Here is a 23,094-nt window from a genome sequence, read left to right as displayed (position 1 = left end):
TATTAGCATCCTGTATATGGTAAGCACTCGGGGTCTTCTGTCTCACTGTGTGCCATGAAAGCACTTCAGGAAAAGGAAATAATGAAAAAATTGTTGAAAAGCAAATTTTTAACAAATAGCTCTGGAGAAAATTTCAGATTTCATTATAGGAAAAGCACTTTAATTAATGTAGAAAATGTGAAAATCTGATATAACAGTTCTCTATAAATAACAAAAATTGGAAATCATCATTAGAGGCATTTGTAATTTTCCTCTTTTGTTGGGAATCACTGGAAAAAAAAAAAAAAGAGGTTTACCAACAAGGAAGCCACTTATCTCTCTTTATGCTCCCGTTGAGCCTGTTGGCAGAACACTATGAAAGAGTTTCTTCACCATCCAGAGGAAGGGTTATTGGATAAAACACAGGATGCCCAGTTACATGTGAACTTCAGATAAGTACATGAAATGACAGCGTATGGGATATACTTATAACTAAGACACTATCTGTTGTTTGAAAGTCATATGTAACTGGGTGTTCCGCATTTTTCTTTACAAATTTGGGGACTCTACCTGGTGGCTTAGCCACGGTGGTAGGTTCAGTTCTCCTCAGGGTCATCACCCTGGTTTCAATAACCTCCAACATTTCTGTGAGCAACAGATTTTCTGTCCAACATTTTACCATTCACCCTACATGTTGATTACCTTTTTTTTTTTTTAAACAAGTGCTGGAAACCTAATTTTATTAAATATTAAAGTAAAAAATGACTCACTGCTCAGTGTTCACAGTAACAGCCTTTTCCACCCCACACTTACAGGGAATTTCTAGTTTCAAGTTAAGTCGAGAACAGAATTAAGACTAAGGTTAAGGGGTATTACATAATTATTTAAAAACTCTTGCCTGTTCCTGACAGCGTTGCTGACAACGCTTAATTGTTCCTTTACAATTTCCCTTTCAAAACAAACAAACAAACAACCCCAGAAACACCTGTTGGGACTAACTGTATTCAAATTTGCCCTTTTCGACCAGGTCCTCAGCAAGTTGGAAGGACTGGAAATTGGGTTTGCACCTTTGCCCCATTCTATGGTGCTGCTTTCCTGCTAGACTAGGCTTACCTAGAATGATGGTAACACATGGAATTACTCTGGAATGTGGAGCTGTGGAAATTCTCCTCGGGGTTACAGAGCACCCCTGGGGCAGCAGATGGCATTCCTGCAAAGCATTCCCCAAGTGTGACTTTTTCCTCTACTTGGCTGGAGGGGACTGCCAGAGATTTTCCTCTCACAAGAAGATCTAGGACTTTTGGCTGGAGGACTGGGAGGGTAGAGGCTTTCAAGTATTCTGACAATGTGGTAGTTACTAGATTATCTGAAGGGAGACCTCCTTGCTCCTCACCCTGAATCCCGAGCTCAGCACACCTCTGGAATCCAAAAGGAGACTTATCACCAGTAGCTGAAAACAGTCTATACTGGAACTATGTGGACGGAGTCAGGCTGTCTCCTTGTTATCTGAGTAAGAACTTCAGAAAAGAGAACTTCTAGAAGTTTCAGTATTTGTTCTTTTTTTTTTTTTTTTTTTTTTTTTTTTAAGATACTTGGTGAACCCAGTCTCCACAAAGGAACAATAAGAAACAAACCCTCTCCGAAACCCTGGTCTCTCCTGGAGACTCCCCTCAGCCTAGTGAATTTGATGAAGGTAATTAATCCAAGAAATTTCACCCTGGGGAAGAGGCTGGAGAGAAAGAAGAAAAGGTCGGAGGGAGAAATTTCACCCCCAGGACTTTACGTGTCTTGAAAAGAGAACTGTTTCTGTCTGTTCCCTCTTTTCCTTCCACAGTGCTTTTACAGACAATACTCTGTAAATACGTTCAGACTGATCTAAATCAGCTCTGTAAGATTTAGAGACAAGGGGACGATAAATAAGGCTTTCTACATTAGCTACGAAAGGATGGTCATTTAAGAAATTGTTGGACGATCAACCGTCCACTTTGAAAGAAAATACAGTCCTAAATCACACAATCCAGAAAATCAGAGTCCTTACAAGGCGCCATACACAAAATAGATTCCTCAGGGATTAAAGACTTAAGCGGAGGGAAAAGGTATAGAAGAATATACCGGTCAGGTAGCACCAATCTGCTTGGGTCTGAACACTCACTCCAACAGCCCTCACTAGCTTGTGACTTGTAACCTCTCCCTGCCTTGCTTTCCCCACTTGAAAACAGGCTCATCAACAGACGATGAAATCAATTAATATATGTAAAGCTGGTGTAACAGTATCTGGCTTGTAAAAACGCTGTATAGGTGGCTGTTCTTTTTATAATTTCATAATATCGCCAAGAGAGAGCCTCCCTGGGAAATGAGAAAAGCTAGAAACATAAAGAAAAGGATGCACAGACTGGACATCAGACAAACGAAAATTTCCTATATTTAAAATGTCTCGGGGCGCCTGGGTGGCACAGCGGTTAAGCGTCTGCCTTCGGCTCAGGGCGTGATCCCGGCGTTACGGGATCGAGCCCCACATCAGGCTCCTCCGCTATGAGCCTGCTTCTTCCTCTCTCACTCCCCCTGCTTGTGTTCCCTCTCTCGCTGGCTGTCTCTATCTCTGTCGAATAAATAAATAAAATCTTTAAAAAATAAATAAATAAATAAATAAATAAAATGTCTCATAAGCTAACTTAAAGATAAACAAAAGACTGGGAGAAAATACCGCAACGTCCACAGCACAGCACCGCAGGGACGGTCAGCCCCGATACACCAGGAGCTCTTGCCAATCAATCAGAAAAAAGAACCAAGAAAAACAAAGGGCAAAGGGTGAGAGCAGGAAAGCTGCCAAAGAACTATAAACGGCCAATAAATACATAAAAGAATGTTCACCCTATCTAATAATTAAGGAGATCCATGTTATAACAATTTTGCCAACCTGATGAAAACAGAAAAGTAACACTACGTTGGTCACGTGTGGGACTTTGAGCATCACCCAATAGGGAGGGGAAAAAATGGTCACCTTCTGTCAGAAGAGGCAGGAAAAAATATCTGCTGGCATTCCATCCCGGAATCCAGTGACCCCACTTCTCTGGACAGCACAAGTGTAGACAGATCTCTGTACACACGTGTTCCCTACCTCACTGTCTATAATATCAGAACACGGCAGGTCACCTCCCGGTACATCGGTGAGACTGTCTTGTATTGTTTCTCTTCTTTTTTGTACAACATCGACTCTGTACTGATTTTTTCCAAAACGTTAGGCATTTTTTTTAAGCCACTCCTAAACTGCAAAGATAGGATGGTTTTTGGTAAACTTGTCGCAAAGGAATGAGCGTTCCCACTGGTAATCTTTCACGACAGCTAGTACATGGCACACTATGTAGTCATCGACAAGAGTGAACTAGCTCTCCATGTACTGACCGGAAATGATTTTCAGGATCAAAAGCTACATGAAAAAAAAAAAAAAAAGCTGAGAGCACAAGCCATGCCTGTAAAGCTTTTTGAAGGGAATAGTATGTATGCGTAAGCATTGCTATCAGCATAAGCATAGAAAAAAGCTTCGAAGGATATAATCTAAACCTACCAGTGATCTGCTTCTGGAGAGCAGAAAAAGGGCTTTCATTTAAGAAGTTATTTACTTAAAGGTACTATAACATATTAGAAAGGTATAATACTGGGGCGCCTGGGTGGCACAGCGGTTAAGCGTCTGCCTTCAGCTCAGGGCATGATCCCAGCGTTCTGGGATCGAGCCCCACATCAGGCTCCTCTGCTATGAGCCTGCTTCTTCCTCTCCCACTCCCCCTGCTTGTGTTCCCTCTCTCGCTGGCTGTCTCTATCTCTGTCAAATAAATAAATAAAATCTTAAAAAAAAAAAAAAGAAAGGTATAATACTGGACACCTGCAACATCACTCCAATTGTGTAAAATGCCTGTTATACGCAAAACGAAGGAAATAAAAATACGTTGCTGCATATGGTAGGACTAGGCTGATACTTTCTCTTGTACTTCCCCAAATTTTTCAAATTTCCTACAGTGAACATATATTACGCATACTAATTACTTTTACTGTAAAATATTAGGGATCCACATTTTATTATTAGCTTACACTTGAGGTAAATACGGAATACCAGTCTAGTAAGAAATAATTAAGAATACAATAATGTTCTAAACGGGTCTTATCAGCTCTTTACCACGTACAAAAAAGATTTGGAAAAAAAGAGAGAGAGAGAGAGAAAACCAAAGTATTAAAAGCATTTGGAGGAAAAAAAAAAAAGAAAAGCGTGATAGTCACTGTCGAGGTGGTTCAATGTCAGTTCAATGGCTGCACTTTTTAAAACTAGGCACATCGAATAAGATTTCAGTTTAGGGGTATCTAAAGCATGGAGCCAGAAGGTAACACTGACCTTACCTTCTTGACATGAGGGTTGTTTTAAGACCAGAATCACAGGGATCCGGGCAGAGCTTGTGCATAAAGCCAATCAGGTGAACGGACGTTTTGAATGAAGGAATACGCACGGGTTAGAAGAGGGGGATACCGATCAAGGCGGTTGGGACGGCTCTAACGGGAAGGGAGGTCAAGGAACCTCGGCAGACATGCAGAGAGGGCATTCCCCCTGCACACACTGGCAATACTATGCCCGCAGTGACCGCAGCAGAGAAGGATTAACTCACAACACAAGCACTCCCTCCGAGAGTCTTCCTAGAGTCCCCTTCAAGCTAACTGGTGGTCAGAAATGCCACCAGAGCCAACTCAGGCTCTCCTGGAATGACCACGGGGCCCAGGTGCAGTCTCCCAGCCCTGCTCCAGGAGGCCCACATCCGTGAGCCCGGGAATCAAGGGAGGGACATGAACTTCAGACACCCAGCTGCTCTCAGAGACAGAGGGCATGGAGATTAACTGGGCTAAAATTTACCAAAACACCTGCCTTTTTACACCTTCTAAATCAACCACAGGAAAACATTCCCCTCCTTTCATTTTTGGATGAAGGCACCAACGTATGGGCAGAAGAAGGCAAAAGTATGCACTTCAAAAAAAAACAAACAACAGTCAACCTAATGAGAAAACAAAGTTTGAGGAAACTGGCTCCAGAATGACGATGTAAACCAGATGACACATGTACTCGCGCCTCAAACACGTCACAGCGCCAGGGAGGAGAGGACGGGGAGGGAGGTGAGGGTCACCAGAGAATTTACGCTTTCTGCTTGCCAAGCAAGACAAAGACTCCCAGTCACCACCTGTAGGCATGAAGCGGGCAGCTGTCTCCCTAAGACAGCCTGCCCCCCAAGCGTAACCATCAAGGAGCACGAAGAATGCGGGCTCTCAGAGCAATCTTGGTCAGACTTGTTCTACATCTTCAGATCGGCCCATCCACCCTAAGACGAATTTAACGGCCCTGCTGGGAGGGAACCCCAATGAGTTCATGAGTCAGGGAAAGAATGGAGATATGGATTCTCAAGTCACGCATAGTGTGACGGACGGTTTCTTACTACCCCTCACCTCGCAGAATCCGAGTAGGGTGGCAAGTGTTCAGGTTCACTGTGTGGAGAAGGCGGGTGTGTGTTTTGAGTCAATGGTGCCACAGGCTACCCCCTACTTTAAGCTAAGTAGAGCTGGTGTCTCACCCTCTGCCCGGCTGGCCCAAGGCAGCTCACATGGGGCCCAGACACGACTCCATGGGAGGTGACCTCCTCTGTGTATAATTTAAGATTAATATGTAACCTTCAGGCTTGGCCTAATCAAAGGCATCTCAGCTGGGAGCTCTTTGAGTAATGGATTCTGGTGGGGTCTTCATCTATCTGCTAAGGTTGATGGATTTCCAGTCCAATGACTCTCAGGTGAAGGTAAATATCAAAGGGAAAACCAGATTCGAACAGGTGGCAGGTGCGCACTGATCTCCAACTGTCTTTTCTACACTCTCTTCCGCCAAGAAGACATTACAAATTTCAGAGAGCTCACCATGGACGCCACACAGCAGGGAAGTCTAGATAAACACCAAAGGGCCCACACTAGCTCTGAACCCCGTGACTCAGGACTTACACCAGCATAGAAAAGAACACAGGGCAGGCATCTGTCAGTACCTGTCGCTCCCCTGCTCAAGGTGAGCAAGAGCACCCCACACCACTATGGGTGGAGGGAGAGGAGAGTGGGCAGGTCCTCAAAGACAGGAGTGATCCATTTACATGGGAAAGGAGAAAGGTGCGGAATTCACATTCTGCAGCTCACGCCCTGAGGAGAAACAAGTACCTTTCCCACAACACGCTTCCATTCTGGCTCGGATGGATCACTGCAGACAGAAACCAAGAACCCAGCCTCTAAGCTGGACAGAGGCTGCCGGCCTTCCCACGGGGTCGATCAATCACAGTGCCCAAGAACAGCAGGTGTGAGGACATGGGCAGAGGACCACTAAGGGCTGGACCAGAGCCCACCACTCTTTAGGACACACAAAAGAAAGCACTCAAGGAATTAGATCATGAGTGTTTCACAAAGCGACCTGAGGGCCCGGAGAAAGGAAACAGCTTCCATTTAATGCCTGGGGCTCTCCACCTCCCCCCCCCTCCCCACACACACACTCCCCTCCACTTCTAGGAGGCAGGGAGGAAGAATTCGCTGAATGTCCATCTTGATTTAAAAACTGCTCTCATACAATCAAAACTTGACAATTCCACGCAAGGGGGATAATATCACCAGGGTTTGTTCATTTCTGTTCCTCTCTGGGGAGGTGGAATGGGGGTACTGGAGTAACGAAACCCTCTCTCGGTCCGGATTAGAAATTAGCTCATGCTTTCAGACATCTCAGTCTTAATACAGCGACGTCTGTCCCAGCATTTATGACACCAAGAGAAGGGACTCTGGACTGGTGAGGTCAAACGCCACACCAGAAAGCTACGCCTCTGCTTGCATCTCCTGAGACGGCTGTTCTGTCTCGTCCAGCATGAAAAAGGAAGAGGAGGGAATAAAGACTTCAGTTGAAAGAGAGGGTTGGGAGACCCATTAGGAAGTCCCCTCCATCATGGCTGCTTGAGCAAGTGAAACAGAAAGCAAGTTTGGAAGTTTCCCTGACCAAGGATGAATACTTTGCCAAAGAACCGGGATGGGGCAAGGTGGGGACCAGGACGGGTTGGGGGGAGTGAGGGTGGGACTTGGGGAAGGGGCGAGTAAGGAGGGCTGTGTGTGAGAAGCCTGGTGCCCTCCCCAGGTCACAGTATCTGGAGCTGTTTCTCTAGCAGACAGTAAAGAACTCGATTACATACAGTTAACTGTGCTCTAAACTGATTATGCATGTGCTGGGCTAATGGATTACATTAGCGAGAGGAAAAATAACATGCAATCAATCTCCATTTACTACAGGCCACACCAGGGCCTAGAGAAAAACGGACTCTCAACCACCTCCAGTCCCCACCCCAAATCTCCAGACTCGTGACACCCTAGGAAAGTGAGCCCCCTCGGTGGCAGGAGAAGCCTGTCTTAGTCACACTGCAGGACAGAAAGGCTTGGCACACGCGCTGGAATAAGCCCATCTCTGTGTCATTCAGGAGTGGCTGAGAGCTCCCCGCCCCCACAGCAGAGCCACAGCAAGCCAAGGGGCATTCATTACCCAAGGACTAATGAGACCAGACTAATGACCCACGGCTCCTGACACAGGGAATTCTGCTCTGAATGTGCGGGGGTGGGGGGGGGGTGTTTCACCCCCAGGATTGTGCCAGCCAAGCACACTGTTTGGGGACTTCTCTGTTGGGCACTGGTTCCCAAATTCTACCCTGCACCCCGATATCTAGGGCCCTTCCACCTGCACCACCTTTTTTAAGTAGGAGTTTTGTCCATCTTTTGAATTAAAATGAGAGAGAGATAAGGCCAGGGAGGAGGAGGAGTGTCCATAGTTCAGCAAAACACAAACGGAAACACACCAATTGCCTCCCTGACATCCACCCTGGAAACTGCCTCAACCTGACTCGCTAGGTGTGACCCAAGAAGGTGGTTTGGGCACCAAAAAGGGATCATCTTGGTGAATCCTCCAGGTTCCAGGCCCTTCAGAAGCAAAGCCAAGGGCGCGGTTTACTCTTATTGGAGGATGTAGCGTGGAGAGTTAATCGCCACCATGCACGTTTTATCATCTAAAGGGCATTTTTTTTTTCCCTCAGAGGGAAGAGGCTGGCTTCTTGCCACTTCTAAACAACCCTCACCAAAGGTGCATACAATCTTGCAGGGCAACGCACGGTACTTTGAACTAATTTTGCTCAGTCGGGTCCTTTGGAAAAAGGTTTTTTCTATGGGTTTTCCATCCACTTTTCCGGACCACACCAGCACCACCCTACGGCCACTTGAGACCTCTAACTTACACTGACCACTAGGAGCCTTTTCTTTCAAGGGTGGCCCAAAACTCAGCCGCCCAGTGAGGTTCTTGCTCACTTAGAACAAGGGGGCTGGCTGCCTGGTATTCAGACCTTCCCCACTGCACTGTGCCAGCCCATCCATGCTGGGGTCGGCAGTCAATTCCAGAACCTTCTAGTCCCACCATCTCATTTCTACTTTCTCCTCCTTTCCCTAAAATGGTTTCTTATCCACACTACACAGGCCTCCCGCCAAGCTGAAGACGAGCAATTGTAAAATGAATCACAGTTACCAATCTCTGTGGAGACTGATAGGGGGAAAGGACCTGAAGATCACCTTATTTGGAGTCTTCCTTAAAAATCACCACGAGTAGAAAGGGGATTAAACTAGCTCAGGGTCAACAGAAAGGCTCCCTCACCCAAAGATGTGGGAACTGGTGTGAAAGCCAAGGGGGGGGGGGGGGGCTAATGACAAAAGGGAGAAAATGCAAAGAGAAGAGTGAGGGTGTGGACGGAGTGTGGGAGGAGGCTGGGCAGATTTATGGCGATTTGTACCTGATTGTTCATACTAAAGCCATTATGGGATGATTAGAGAAAAAGGTGAGGCTTTAAGTCCAGTGAAAATCAATAGAAACGTCTGGAGCAATTCTGCCTCGCAAGTGGAAGGACTATTTACAGTATGTGAGCACCTCCTCCTCACCGTTACCATCTATGGACTGAGAGAGAGACTGGAGGGGGCGGGGAGGGGAGGAAGGAAGAGAAGACAGAGGGAGAGGAGGATGGGAGAAGCCCAGGGGAAGCAAGGGGAAAGGTAAATATGAGGAAGAGAAAGGGGGCACAGAACAAGGAAGCAAAGGGAGAAAGAACAAAGGAGACTCCTCAACGGACCCTAAATTCTCCCCATAGCATGTGCGCCACCTTCTAGTCAACTATACAATTTATTCATTGTGTTTATCACCCATCTCCCTGCCAGAGAATGGAAGCACTATGAGGCCAGGGATTTTTTTTTTTTTTTTGGTCTATTTTGTGCATGGAGGTAGGCACGCATCCAGAACAGCATCTGGTATATAGCAGATGCTCAACATACAACTGCTGAATGAATGAACGAATCCATGAACAAATGAACTACGTACTCCAGGGGTGTCCAGGAGACAGCAGATTAAGGGGGAGGAGGGGGGACGAGACGGAAAAGGAGAGCACGAAGCACGCAGGGGAAAGGGGCAACGCAGGAACACAAAGGTACACAAAAGCCACAATGAACAACTGTAAGGGAGAAAAGCCAATTGCCAAGAGTCGAGGGGTAAGGACTGGGCTGCTGTCCGTAAAACCTGCCCTCCAAAATGGGGCAGCTCTCAAGAAGAACCTTCGGTTACCAGAAGCTGCCACCACGTTGTGGCTTCACGAGGAAGCGGACGCCAACTCCAGTGCCAACACCCACCGGTCACCGAGCCCGCCGTGACACAGACTGTCGCCCGTCCCCAGCCATCCCCAGCCCCCAACTCCCAGTGATCCAGTGCGTGCCTCCCGGAGGCAGCCCGGGGCCTACCTTATACAGCTTCAGGCTGGCCTCGTGCCTGGAGTTGACCGTGTGCAGCCGCAGCTTCTCCAAGCTGTTGGTGTAGTAGTCGCACGCGTTGCACTTGAGGTGGACGGGGTTGCCGATGGCCACGCACTTGAGTCGCCACTCGTTGGCTTTGCCGCCCTCCTTGATGTGGGCCACCAGCTGGTACTTCTGCACGTGCTTGTCTGTCTTGCAGTGCAGCTGGAAGTTGGCCTTGAGCTGGGTGTTGTAGCGGCAGAGCTTACACTGGTACGAGTCCCCCATCACGGCCTTCCACTCGTCCTCCGGGAGGCTGCGCTCCACGTTCATGTGCAGCCCCAGCATGTCCAGGTTATCCGTGGTGAACTTGTTGCAGACGGCGCACTGGAAGAGCTTCAGCGACGGGTCGTTGGTCTGGATGAAGCTCTCGCCCAGGTTCATCAGCTCCTCCGACACCAGCTGCCCGCCCCCGAGGCGCATGTCTAGGGGGATCTCACCGCCCACTGCAGGGAAGGAGAGGGGAAGAGCTGTCAGAGGCCAGTCTCAAGGCTGCGGGGGGGATGGAGGCACCACCCAGCCTCCCCCACCCTCAACCCAAGTCCCAAGTTCCAGGAGAAAAAAAGATCACATTTAAAGTGTTGCAAGGTGCTACTAACTGGGAACCCCCCCACAAAAAAAAAACAAAAACAAAAACAAAAAAACTTTATGTGTTCGGATCTTTCCCACGGACACTCTGAAATTTGTAGAAGGCTTTATGTTGGTTTTCTTTTTTTTCTTTCGGGAAAGAACACCTAGAACCATAATTTCTTGAATATTTCGATTCGGTACCTCACTCAGATCCAAGAAAAGACAGGAATAAACATCATTCACTGGACGTAACAGAATCTGAAACTCCAGACCCCTAAAAGCTGGAAATGAGTTACAGCTGCATTCTAAGATGTGAAGCCTTCGTGGGAAATCGGAACCGGGCCCAGAATTTATCTACAGCAACACGGCCCCAAGAGAACTTCCTGCACTGCCCGATGGACTGGTCACCAGCCACGGCGAAGCTGCAACCAAGAAACTGGATTTTCAGTTTTATTTATTTTTAATTCATTTAAATTTAGATCGCCATATGTGGCTAGTGGCTCCTGCCGTGGAGAGTGCAGCTCTAAATCTGAGATTTGGGGGACGGTCTCCCTATTCCTCAGCACATCCCACAGGTCAATGTTCTACCTGCCTGTTAGTGTAGTGGGGCCAGCTCCTCCCACACGACCCCAAGCACACAGCCACTCCCTTTTTCTGAGCCCCCACTATGCACGAAACGTAGGTGTGCCACGGGACACGTCACGTTCTCCATTGTCATCAGCCACGTGCAGAGCGCTGTGTCCCCATTCCTCTTTAGGGCAGGGGTCTGGACTTCTCACTGAACCTCTCGAGAGGGCCCGGCCCCCTGCACAGATGCTGAGCAGGACAAGGTTAAAAGGGAACCAAAATGTTACAGGTTCAGGAAGTAGATCAAGATGGGTAATGAAATGCAAAGGTCAGCTCCCAGTTCCCAAAAAGAGTCTGAGGAAGTTCTGCTCCTCCCTCTCCATCCCTGTTACTTCTCAGCCCATCACTGCCCTGCATAAACCAGGGATGGGCTCTCATTCACCAGAGGTAAATTAATACCGCAAAAGCTAATTTATATCGTGAAAAAGGCTTGGAAAAAGCACTCTTCCCTCCATTCCTGAGCAGCATACAGTCGAGCAGAACGCCGAGCACTGGCTTCTGTTTTCTGCCTCTCCCCCAAACACGTGCACGCGTGAGCTACGTCCTCCCCTGCCCCTCCCCAACTGATACTCAGCTTTGACCTTCCACATATGGTTGGGCCGAGGTTATTATTTTTTTTTTTTAATAACTGATTACAATCCAAGTTAGTGGCTAATCAAATAAGATTTTTTTTTAATGATTTTCTTATTTATGCTACATGAGGCACCTCTAATAAGAAGATCAGTTACAGGTTCCACTGAGCAGTCTGGCTGTGTTTGAAGCCTGTGGACAGTCTAGCAAGCCACGGAAATCCTTTGCATGAGTGCTCCAGAAGGCTCAGGAAGCTTTCTGCTTGTCTTCTCCCTTGCCACCTCCCCTGGTGAGAGGAGCCGTAACTAAGACATTCTTTTTAGGACAAGAAAAGGAAAAAAAAAAAAAAAAGAGGAGGAGAAAAAAAAGCCTAAAAGCTCCATCCCGTAACGGGGACGAAGGCCAGGTAGCATCCATGAAACACATGCCGCGTTCACTAAAAGAGGAAACTGCCCAGAGGGTAAGACAAGGAGCAAACATATATTTGTTTCTGATGCCAACCACCTGAAGCATCAAACCTTCTCCACTTTTTAAATTTAACCTCAGTACATCAATATTGCTCTAAAGAGAAATTCAGCTGTCACTTGCTGGATGCCCGAGTAAAAATGAGAAATCCTAGGAACGCACAGAGGAAGTTAAGTCCCTATTCCCATTCCAAGCTCTTGAAATGCAAATCAAAGACAGACACAGAGAAGCAGTGAAATGCAGGCGACAGGCAAGCCAAAACTCCTTCCGAGAACTGTACCTTGGAGGAACAAACCCAAGGCTTAGAATCCTACAGATGGGGGAGCCTGCTTCTTCCTCTCCCACTCCCCCTGCTTGTGTTCCCTCTCTTGCTGGCTGTCTCTCTCTCTCTCTGTCAAATAAATAAGTAAAATCTTTAAAAAGAGAAAAAAAAAAAAGAATCCTACAGATGCGCAGAACTAGAAGGAGCTAATTCACCTCGCCTCCCAAGAAGTGGACAAGTCACCCAGTACAGAGGAAGGTAGGAAGAGAGCCCCTTGCAAGGGAGAACTCAGCGGGGCTTTACTAAGAGCCACACTGGAGAGATCATCTCATGTGCAAGGGGGCACCCACGTCTAACACTAGAATTTACACCCTGGCAAAAGAGTCTGCGTATCAGCACATCGTCAGAGAGGCACGTGGATTAAAAGACACCTTCTAGGCTCAAAGGCAGAAGCAGAGGACCTACTGATCTCATGCAGGTGTCTGAGAGCCAGCCAGCTCCCTGGGAAACAAACATATGCGCCTGCAAGCTACCTGATTCTCGTGCCCTGCTAAACTTTATCGTGGGAGGGATGTCTGGAAGGATATTCAGATGGCCGGGAGCCTAGTATCTTATCTACAAATGGCAGCACATCCAATCAGACCAGACCCACGGGTGCCGACCATCTCCTTAGAACCCTCTGGAGAGAAAGCATCCCCAGAATCAGCGTCTGCTTGATATCACAAAAGAGAGGGTTCTGCCAAAGGAAGTATGACAACAGTAACTTTGTAAGTGGGAGTGTATTTCACAAAAATGTTTCCCCCCCCTGCAGAGCCCAGGAATACCCAGTAACACCTATGGTCTTCTCACAAACGGCCCAGAGAGATCTGTAGGGTTGCAGACAGAACTGAATGTTACTGCCCGTTCACATTTGCATACGTTGGCCTCCACCGAGGTCATACGACTTGCATGCTAAGTCCTTTGGGCATGCGCTCTCTTACTCACACCCACTCAGGCTTCCAGGATAAAGTACTTGTGACTCTCACAACATCTCAGCAGGTCTTGTGGCCTAAGGCGGGCACAGGAGGTTTCCAGAGACTCACCTTGGCTGATAAGCAGTAACCCTGAAAACTGAAGGGCCTTTGCTTGGCTGACCTGGAGAAGGTCCTTAGAAGGAAAAGCTCTGTTCTCTTTGAAAAATAAAGTATGGGTCTGCTATGTATGTTCAGAGCATGGGGATCCGTTCTTCTGTCTCTTTTGCACCTGCCATATGCCCGTAATGCGTGATGCCCCGCAGACTCACAGACACTTGTGTAAAAAGCACGATGTTTTTCTACCACTTAATTCAAGCCTTAGTCAGAATTACTGGTTTTCAAGGTAATTAAAAAGATCTCACTTTGACCCAGTATGAACCGATCCATTTTCTGTGTCTTCATTACATCGACATTATATTTGATTTACTCCAAGATCTGTCTCCCCAAGATTTTAAATCTCCAGATGAGAAAACCCCAATTCCCATCGGCTTTAAAAAAAAAAAAAAAAAAAGTCTTACATTATGATGCCATCCCTTGGTGTGTATCCCCTATGGTTCACTCTGGGGACAAATAGGATGACTGATCCCTGTGCATCCATTATTAACCAGTTGGTAAAACATCTTCAAATCGTTTGGTAATAAAGGATCCACAGGTCAATATTCCAAAATAGAAAACAAGATTAAAGTAGCAAGGATTCAAATTTAAATGCATAGCAGGAAAAACAAATTAAATGCTATGAAATATAACTCATCAGCAGCAATTAGCACTAAAACACCACACAAAGACAAGCCAACTGGTGAGGCTTGGCCCCTGGCATTAACCTAAACCACGCCACAATAAAGGTACTTGCTCACGCGTTGTTGCCGAGAACCACTTACTCTCATGTCAGGAAAGGACTATTGTTTAATTTAGGCTGCCACCACTGGTCCCAGGAGATTAGCAGGGTCGGGATGGAGAACAGGCAGTGTCTGTCTGAGGCACAGGTTGGGTGGGGGCAGAAACAGCCCCATCTTCACCCTGGTCGTTGTGAAACTGATTTGTACATTTTCTTGCTACGGAGGCTCTCCCCCAAAAGTGATCATGATCCCTTTTACGCAAAGACTCATGGTTTTTGGCATCCAAATCCTATCCTCTTGACCCCATTCCAGATCTATGAAGCCAGCCGGTAAGACCTGCTGTCCGGACACAGCCAACTCACCTTCTCTAACATGGGTTGTTTCTTCGTGGTAACAAAGGCTCTGTTAACCAGCATCTAACAGATATTAAAACTTTGCTTTCTCTGATGTACAATTTCAGAATTTATTCATTCTTCATCGAGCACACCACTCCTTACGGTACCCCAGGGCAATTTAATTCCCAGCTATACTTATCACTGACAACTCACACAAAACAGAAAAGGAACGGGTCTCTTTCATCAAGATCCTCATGAATACACTGGAGAACTTTGAGAGACGCATCTGGATGGCTCCCCACTCAGCACAGAACCAGCCTTTGGTTATGTGAACAAGGTGTGCTACGGTTTCGAGTTGCTCTCATGGAGAGGACTGTCCCTATCTGAGACTTGAGCTGCAAGTTTCCTGCAAGTAACAGTTAAGTATTTAAATGGAACCCCAAAGTTTCAGATAATTGTGGCGATTTTTCAAACCGAGAAAGGGACAGAGAAAGGATGGGAAGAGAGAGGAAAGGTGATCAGAAGCCACACGCTAGAGGCAACACTGAAATTTTCATCCCGGCTTGTGGAGCCAGAATGTGATCGTGTGTCTGCTGAATGCCTACGAGTCTCATCTGCACACAAGAAGGGGTCCTGGAGAAAAATTCCTGATCATCAGACACTCAAGTTCACACAAAGCCAAGTCTCGAGAAAACAAAAATCAGAGCCGACTCCACGGGGCTTGACAGAATCAACTGAACCAACAGGGCCTCAGTCTATTGTCACTGCTCCCCAGTTAAACTCAAGTCGTCAGCACACACAAACACGCAGTCAGCCTCACCTAGAGCAGGCGTCATGGCGGCCATGGGCCCGGCGGCATCCAGCTGGAACCCACTCATCATGAACTGGGCGTCCGAGGCGGCGCTGTCCATCTTCAGGTTGGGCAGGTTCATGTTCTGGGCCAGGTAGTACTGGTAAAGCTCGGCCTCGGCGGGCGAGGGCAGGCTGCCGAGCCCCAGGTGGCGGTTGTGCTGGAGCTGGGTCATGTTCTGCTGCAGGAGCATCATGTTATGCATGTGCTTCTCGCTGGTCATGTGGATGCGCAGGTTCCTGGCCACGTTGGTCTCGTAGTCGCACACCTCGCACCGCCAGGTGGGTTTGGTTTTTGGTTTGGTGGGCGAGGGGGCCCCGCAGGAGCTACCGATGTTGGCCGCCGCGGCCGCCGCCGCCGCTGCTGCAGCCGCCGCCCCGGCCGAGTGGCTGAACACCTGCTCCCCCCCTCCATTCTGTAGGTTCTGCATGTTGTTGAGATGCTTGTCGGACTGCATATGAATACTGAGGTTGCCTTTGGTAGTTGTGGAGTAGTTACACACCTCACAGCGGAAGGGCTTGTAACCACATGTGTAGCTCTCACCTCGTGCCAACCGAGGGTGGGGCTGCCCGCTTTTGCAGTAGACACAGGAGCCCCCCGGCTCCGGGTGCTTCTCCTTCATGTGTGCCTCCAGGGTCTGCTGGTACTTATAGTGCCAGTTGCACTTGGGGCACTTAAGTGTCTTACATGAGTTACGCGAATGCATCATGGTCATGTGGCCGCCCAGCGAGCGGGAGGAGCCCAGGACCGTGTCGCATTTGGGGCACTCCACGCCGCTCCCCGAGGGGCATTCCCCGACCCCAAGCTCGCAGAGGGAGCCAGAGTGCTGGTGATGTGGGACAAAGCCCCCATCGTCGCCCTCTGTGCTTTCATTTGGTTCTGGTGCTGTGGCATTGTCTTTATTGGCACTTTCGTCAGCAAAGTCCAGCCTCCTGCCGCCCTCTGCCACATTGGCCCTGACGCCCTCACTGTTAAAGCTTAAACGATTCCTCCTGTTCGCACCATCAAAGACAACAAAGGAAGAAGCAGAATTAGAACTAGTAGAAGCTGTGCCCCTCGACAGGGTCTGGAGCACATTAGGCATTAAGGGGGAGTTAGAAATGCTTTGGTTTGAGAGAGCAAGGTCCTTTTTGCTGCTGCTACCTGCCGCGGCCCCAGACTCCTCGTGGGGCCTGTCCTCCAGTTCGTCGTCCAACTCGCTTGGAAAGAGTCCTTTGCAACCCTCGTCTTCCTCCTCCTCTTCTTCCTCCTCTTCTTCCTCCTCCTCCTCCTCGGCCTCTTCCTCCTCCTCTTCCTCCTCCGCCTCCTCCTCGGCCGGCTCTGCTTTCTCGGAGAAGCAATCTGGATCACCCACTTCTTGCTTCTCTCCTTCTGCTGCCCCAGAGTCCTTGCCCTCTGAGGATTTGGTAGGACTGGAGGCCAGAGGCCCCAGGGGGACTGAGGTAATGGGGGTCTTCAGGACCGAGCTGGTGAGCCCGCCAAGGTTCAAGAGGGTGCTGGGGGTTAAGATACCAGCCTGGGGCTGCTCGGGGCCCGCAGCAGAGCCGGCTGGGAGAGCCTCCTCCCCTTCCATTCGAATGCCACTAAATTTACCATAAAAACTGTGTCCTGGGCCTATGAGGTTAGCTGTGGAAACTAAAGGGTGTTGAAAGTTTTTGTTTTTTGGTTCCAAAAAACTTACAAGGGGTTCCTTGTCTTTGCCAATCCCTTGGATGATAGCGGAGATGTTCTTATTGCTAAGAATTTTCCGCTCGTCTTCACTCAGGGTCATTCGATGGTCGTGCACCGCGTGGGTCACAAACGAACGGACGTACCCGAAGGAGAGTTTGCACAAGAAACACATCAGGATGGGCTTCCTCTTGCCGTAGAGCACAAAGCCATCGAATTTGGACAGGTCCACATTGTTGGGAACATCTTTGGATACGCAGGAGCTTTTGGCAGAGCCGTCGCTGTTCAGGTAATCCTTGTTGCTTTTGTGTCGCACGTCAAAAACGCGGAAGCTGTGCAGGACGGGGCTGAGCCCCGTCAGGGCTGAGGTATTCGGGAAAGCCTGGTCTGGGCCCTCAAACCATTTCCCGAAGGATGAGGCTATGTGGAAAGTGTTGATGATCTGTGGGTAGACTGGTGCAGCACAAGAAGGGTCCCCCTGTTTGCCCCCCGCCCCGGGGAGAGAGTTCAGGAAGAGCGAAGGGAGAGGCCCGCTGCCGCTGCCACAGGCGCCCCCGCTTTGGGTCAGCTGGCTCAGGCTCTCGACAATGTAGGCCGAGCCATCGGGCTGGTAGACTATCTCCCCAGCCAGGTTCTCCACATCACTCTCCTCGTCCCCCTCCTCACTGGTGTCGCTCCCGCTCTCCTCCCTCAGGGGCAGCGGGGGGCGCGCGCTGGGGCAGTGGTGCTCCATGTAGGTCTGTAAGCTGGCGAAGGAGGCCGAGCACTCGTTGCAGCTGACCTCCTTGCCGGCGGGCTCGGCGGTGGGGCCGGCCGGGGCGGTGCTCTCCGCGAGGCGCTCATTGAAGGGGGCCCTCAGGCTGTCCAGGGGCCCGTGGTTCTCGCTTGTGGACTGCTCCATGCTACTGGGTTTGTCGGGGAGGTGGGTGCTGTTGAGTTCAGTCCATTGCTGGTGCTGAGGGATACCGCACCCATTGTCCTTCCCCGAGACGACAGGCGAGTCACAGCCTTCCATGGTAAGGCCTGCGTGGAGCTTTCATTGCACCCAGTACGGATCGGACCTGAAGAGCGGAGGCAAGGGGGGAGAGGAGGGAGAGAGGGGGAAGAGAGAGAGAAAGGAAAGAGGTTAGGAGGGCCAAGGCTAGGTCCCGCACAGAGCACTCTAACAGGCTTCTGTCCACACCCACAACAGAGACCGCAAGAGCAGCGGGGACCCCAGCGATCTCCCCGCGCCGTCCAACGAACGCACAGAAGGCGGCTGGCACCGGGATCTTTATGGCCAGGGTCTGTGGCGTTGAGTGGGGAGCATGGGGAACGGGGCACAGAGGAGACTGCCTCTTTGTCTTCGGACTGTCAGCTGCTCTACCCCTGGAGACCAGTTCGAATTTCCGTTCTTTGCAAGCACGATGTTAGAGTCAGGGCTGGGCTACGAGCCCCAGCAGAAGAGGAAGATCGCGTCACCTCACTGGGCCCTGCTGAGGACACAGAACGGCGGCCCTACCGCATAGAGATGGCCAACACCAAGTTCTTGCTGGCTGACCGCACTGTCTATGGGCCAAGGGAACACCAAAGAGGGATGGACGAGAGGAGGGAGATTTTGTACCCCCAGAAAAAGGATGGTAAACCTGTGTGGGGATACGCTCACTGATTTGGAGGTAAAGTGGCTGCCGTTGCTCTTACTGCCCGAACGTCTGGTTTGAGAAGCTCAAAGGAAAGTGACTGAGGGCTGCGCAGCTCAGAGAGCGAGTCTACAGGACTCAGACGTGCTCTGCCAGCCCTCAACAGGGCCTGTGGCTACACTCATCCTCTCTGGCTCCAGGAAGCACCATCCCATTTGACAAGCGGTAAAACTGAGGAGCAAAATATAAAAACAGGCCCAATGCCACCGTGACACTGTGAACCAGAAGGCACATCTCCAAAATCCCACCTCCTGCCCCCAACCCACAGAACACCCTTGCTTGTGAGTGAGCTGGCTTCAGACTATGACTGTGATGGCACAAAATCTGAGCTTGATGTAAGCTGGGAAGACTCTCAAATGGCCAGCTCCCCTCCAGCAGCGTCGATCTTGCCCTGTGTGGACGGAGCCCAGTCACCACTGGTGTGGCGGTTTCTGCTGTCAGGGATCTTAGCAGCAAGCCGAGACGGCTGCTGGGCTCGGCCAGCCCCGTTCCACACCTGCATGGAGTTACTAGTAGCTGCTGAAGCAGCTGTCCTTCAGCCCTGGGGCTTTTCCGTTTCAGACTCCGAAGTGCCACTGAGCTAAATTTGCCCTCTAAGACTTTGCCTCCTTGGGGAGGGAGGCATCAGACCACCCGCCACGTCTCTTGCTCCTGTGGTCACATCAGCACGGAGCACTTCCTCCGTCCCGGCATGAATCCTACAGGCAACTCAGCCTCTTGCACAGCCCTGATTGTTCGCCTGCAAATCCCAGGCCACCCTCCCCCTTGCGCCGTCTTCCTGGAGAACACTTGGCTGCTTCTCCACCCAACATCTCATTCATACACATCGGATGAAGGTTTTGGCTGGGTTTGGTCTCTCTCTTCCCCCACCCCACCCCCATCTTCCCATTCTTTTTTCATTTCTTGATTCTTGACTGCACAGTGAGCCAACAGCTCCCCCTCGGGAAAAGATGGGGAAGGCAGGTTTACCAGAAGTCTCCGGAGAAATAACTGTTTGGAAGAATGTGTCCTCTGTTCTGTTCAAAATACACACACACACACACACACACACACACACACCACCTCTCAAGCTTATAACCTCAAACTCCATTATAACAAAGTTCCATGTGCCTTAGAAAAGACACAGTGATTTTAAACAAATATGACTACATTAAACCAAACCAAACAGCAAATGCTATGGGACTTCAGAAGGCTTAGCTGGGATACAGGTGAGAATCCAGGGTGGCTCTTCTTAAAGATGCGCCTGATTGGCTGGATGACATCTGATTGACAGCTCGGGCCAAAAAGGTTGGCAGGCCTGAAGGGGCGGGAGGGTTAACAGCCCGATTGTAAAATCAATGTCATAAATGCTTGGTAAGTTACAGGAACATGCTGGAAGGGGAGGCCACGATTGATAAAGGAGAACAGCTTTGATGCTTCACTAGGGACTTGAGTATCGACAGCAAAGCCAATCTCCTCTCCAGCCTGGGCTAGGCCAGAGAAACCTGCAAGCGTTTACCAATTAATTGGTGGGCTTTTCTTGCTCTGCTCTCTCCTACCTCCTCCTCCTCCACAAACCATCCAGCTAAATGACCGGGACTTTTAGAAACTCACCTAACTTTGTTTTCTATAGTCAAGCAAGAGGTGTCAAGAAAGGATGACGCTGTGGCCACCTCCGAAAGACAGATGACCCCGTGGTGGTGACACCTGCCCCCCAAAAGAGGCCACGTGGGATACCACTCATTCACAAGGAGTGATGACAGCCCATTAAGACACCAGTGGCCAAGAAGGATCCCACTTCACAATCTAAGATCTGGGCTTCCTTTCAATGCATGCTGGCCGTGACAAGCAGAACATTTTATAACCTTGCTAAGCAAAGTGTGGCTCAGGGACAAGTAGCATCATTCTTCACCAGGGAGCCTGTGTAATGCAGACCCTCAGGCCCCACTCCAGATCAGAATCTGCGTTTTAACATGATCCCCTGGGGACAGGCATTAAAGCTTGAGACGCGCTCTGCTTCACAATGCCTTCACCAGATTGCCATCTTTTCCATGCTCGGTGCCTGGACTGCCAGGTAACCAGGCAGGGTCAGTCTTGGATTCCCCCCCACCGCCCGGGTCCCAGGGAGGTGAAGGAATGGGGTGGACGAGAAGGGACCTGAGGACAGAGATGAAGCAATCTCTTAAACCTTCCCAATCCTTCAGCTCAAGGACCTCAGGCTATTCAGAACTCTCCCACCCAGCTGGCTGTCCCTCTCGCTCTGTTTATCAGCCAGTCAATAAGAAAAAGGTAGTTCTTACTTAAGGAGGCAGAAGTCAACTCGGCAGGTCGATCAGCACTCTGTCTGTAAACATGGTTTCCCGTAAAATCAATGATCTTCAGTTACAGAGGGCAGCCTGGGAACCCAGCGGGTCCCCACGCTCTCACACGCAGCCCCACCAGCAGCTCTGTTCAGACCTTCCACCCCCCACCCCTGGTTCTGCACCCCCTTCCTCAACCTTCACTCACACCAGGGCCAGCTCACATATCACAAACCCACAACTCTTTCTGCAGCCTGCTTCTCTTCTGCTGCTTATGACTCCAAATTCCCTTATAAACACAGAACACAGGTACATTCTACTCATGACTGCACTGCCCCCCAATACTGTATTCAACATGGTTTTTGCATTCATGTGCAGGATTTTAAGAATTCTGCTAAATTTCAGAAGAGCACGTCTTTCCAATAAGACAGTCAAAGGGAAGATGCAGGAGTGATCCAGTTCTCTCCCATTCACACTCTCTGCTCAAGGTTTAAATCTGCCATCTGAGAAGTCATCTTGTACAGCAAAGTTCCAGCATCTTCCTCAAGAGCCCTCACCCTTGCTCCTCACAAGTTACAATTCCCTTGGAACTTACCTGTAAAGCCCCCTGAATCTTTGCTAACAGCAGTCTTTATTTTCTGAAGATTGTTTAAAATGATAAAACTCCATATTACACTGGGCCCCTCCACTGACAAAGTCATTCATTTCCCTCTTTCCACTGAGAAGATGTGAAAGGACAGTTTTGTTACATTTCTTTAAGGAGAAGGGACTGGGTATAATGCAACAGTTACTGGGAAGCTGGGGGTGGGGGGGAGGCAGGATATAGTTATTAGGAAGGGGAGGGGGTTCCTGCTGTTGCTCCGGCTCCCAGAGAATTAAACATGAACAGTCACACTGTGTAATTTTAAATTGTTAATTAGCACAGGGTTAATTAGGCGGTCCTTTCACAAGAGGCTGTTTGGCAGAAAACCAAGAAAAGAAACAAAGGGGAAGAAAAGAAAAACAGAGAATCCAGACTGCGAGAAACTGCTGCGTCCGTGAGTAACCCACGCCGCATCGCCAGAGAGAAGTGACCCAGCAGGCCCGCCATTCTCCAGAAGCAACCTGCTCTGCTGGAGGGCACGTCGGGGAGCACTGTGTTTCTGAAGGCAATTCGGCAAGAGGTATCAAAAGCCTCAAAAAATGCACATGCCCTTTGACTCAGCAATTCCCCCCATTCAGGGAAATCACCCAAGATATACACAGCAATACGGTATTGTTCATCACAACATTTTTAACAGGAAAAAAAAGTGGAGATAATCTGGCAAAACAAGGGGCTTTCCAAATAAATTACAGTGCATAGAGTTCCACGGACATTATAAAACGACACTGTTTAAAGAAACCACTTACAGGCGTGGGAAAATGATCACAGGGAATGCTAAGTGAATGAAGTGTATATAGGTCTGCATATGGAAATACATGAGATTTGGATCAGAACTTTTAAAATAGGGGCGCCTGGGTGGCACAGCGGTTAAGCGTCTGCCTTCGGCTCAGGGCATGATCCCGGCATTATGGGATCGAGCCCCACATCAGGCTCTTCCACTATGAGCCTGCTTCTTCCTCTCCCACTCCCCCTGCTTGTGTTCCCTCTCTCGCTGGCTGTCTCTATCTCTGTCGAATAAATAAATAAAACCTTTAAAAAAAAAAAAAGAACTTTTAAAATAGTAATTGCTAGGGGATGAGGTTATGGATGACTTCATTTCTTCCTTTGTGCCTTTCTTTCCTGAAGCTTTTTAAAATGAGAACCATCATGAGGGAAGCCATCCCTTCTTGAATTAAGCATCACGTTAAATCCTGCAGGGACTATCACCTTCCTGACCACAGTGTGAGACAGGTGCCACTTACATTCCTGAAAACCGAGGCTGTACAAGTTATACAGCCTGAATGCCAAAACCCTAATCTGACTGTGCACTCTGTGTTCTGAGCCACCCTACGACATTCTTCTTCTTTTTTTTTAAAGATTTTATTTATTTATATGATAGAGAGAAAGAGAGAGCACAAGCAGGGGGAGTGGCG

General features: G+C 49.1%; 1 protein-coding gene across 15 annotated transcripts in view; it reads right to left on the bottom strand.

Annotated features, from left to right (window-relative positions):
- The window catches only part of ZFHX3 (zinc finger homeobox 3), a 1,292,716-nt gene that overhangs the window by 134,919 nt on the left and 1,134,703 nt on the right, over positions 1–23,094 (bottom strand). For 14 of the 15 annotated variants that reach the window (XR_015728051.1, XM_087870546.1, XM_087870551.1 and 11 more), the window contains 2 exons: positions 15,384–18,142; positions 9,835–10,331 (listed from right to left, as the gene is read on the bottom strand). Coding sequence is in view for 14 of the 15 variants with exons in the window: in XM_087870546.1 (XP_087726672.1) it covers positions 9,835–10,331; positions 15,384–18,096 (3,210 nt within the window). In the remaining variant the exon portion in view is untranslated. The remainder of the gene's footprint in view (positions 1–9,834; positions 10,332–15,383; positions 18,143–23,094) is intronic. The other variant, XM_087870558.1, reaches the window with a different exon arrangement.

This window comes from Ursus americanus, chromosome 21, assembly GCF_024610735.1.
Source record: "Ursus americanus isolate L20-20 chromosome 21, mUrsAme1.1.p, whole genome shotgun sequence".
Taxonomy (NCBI): Eukaryota; Metazoa; Chordata; class Mammalia; order Carnivora; family Ursidae; genus Ursus; species Ursus americanus.
Note: the sequence above shows the minus strand (reverse complement) of the source record. Positions and strands in the feature narration are given on the sequence as shown.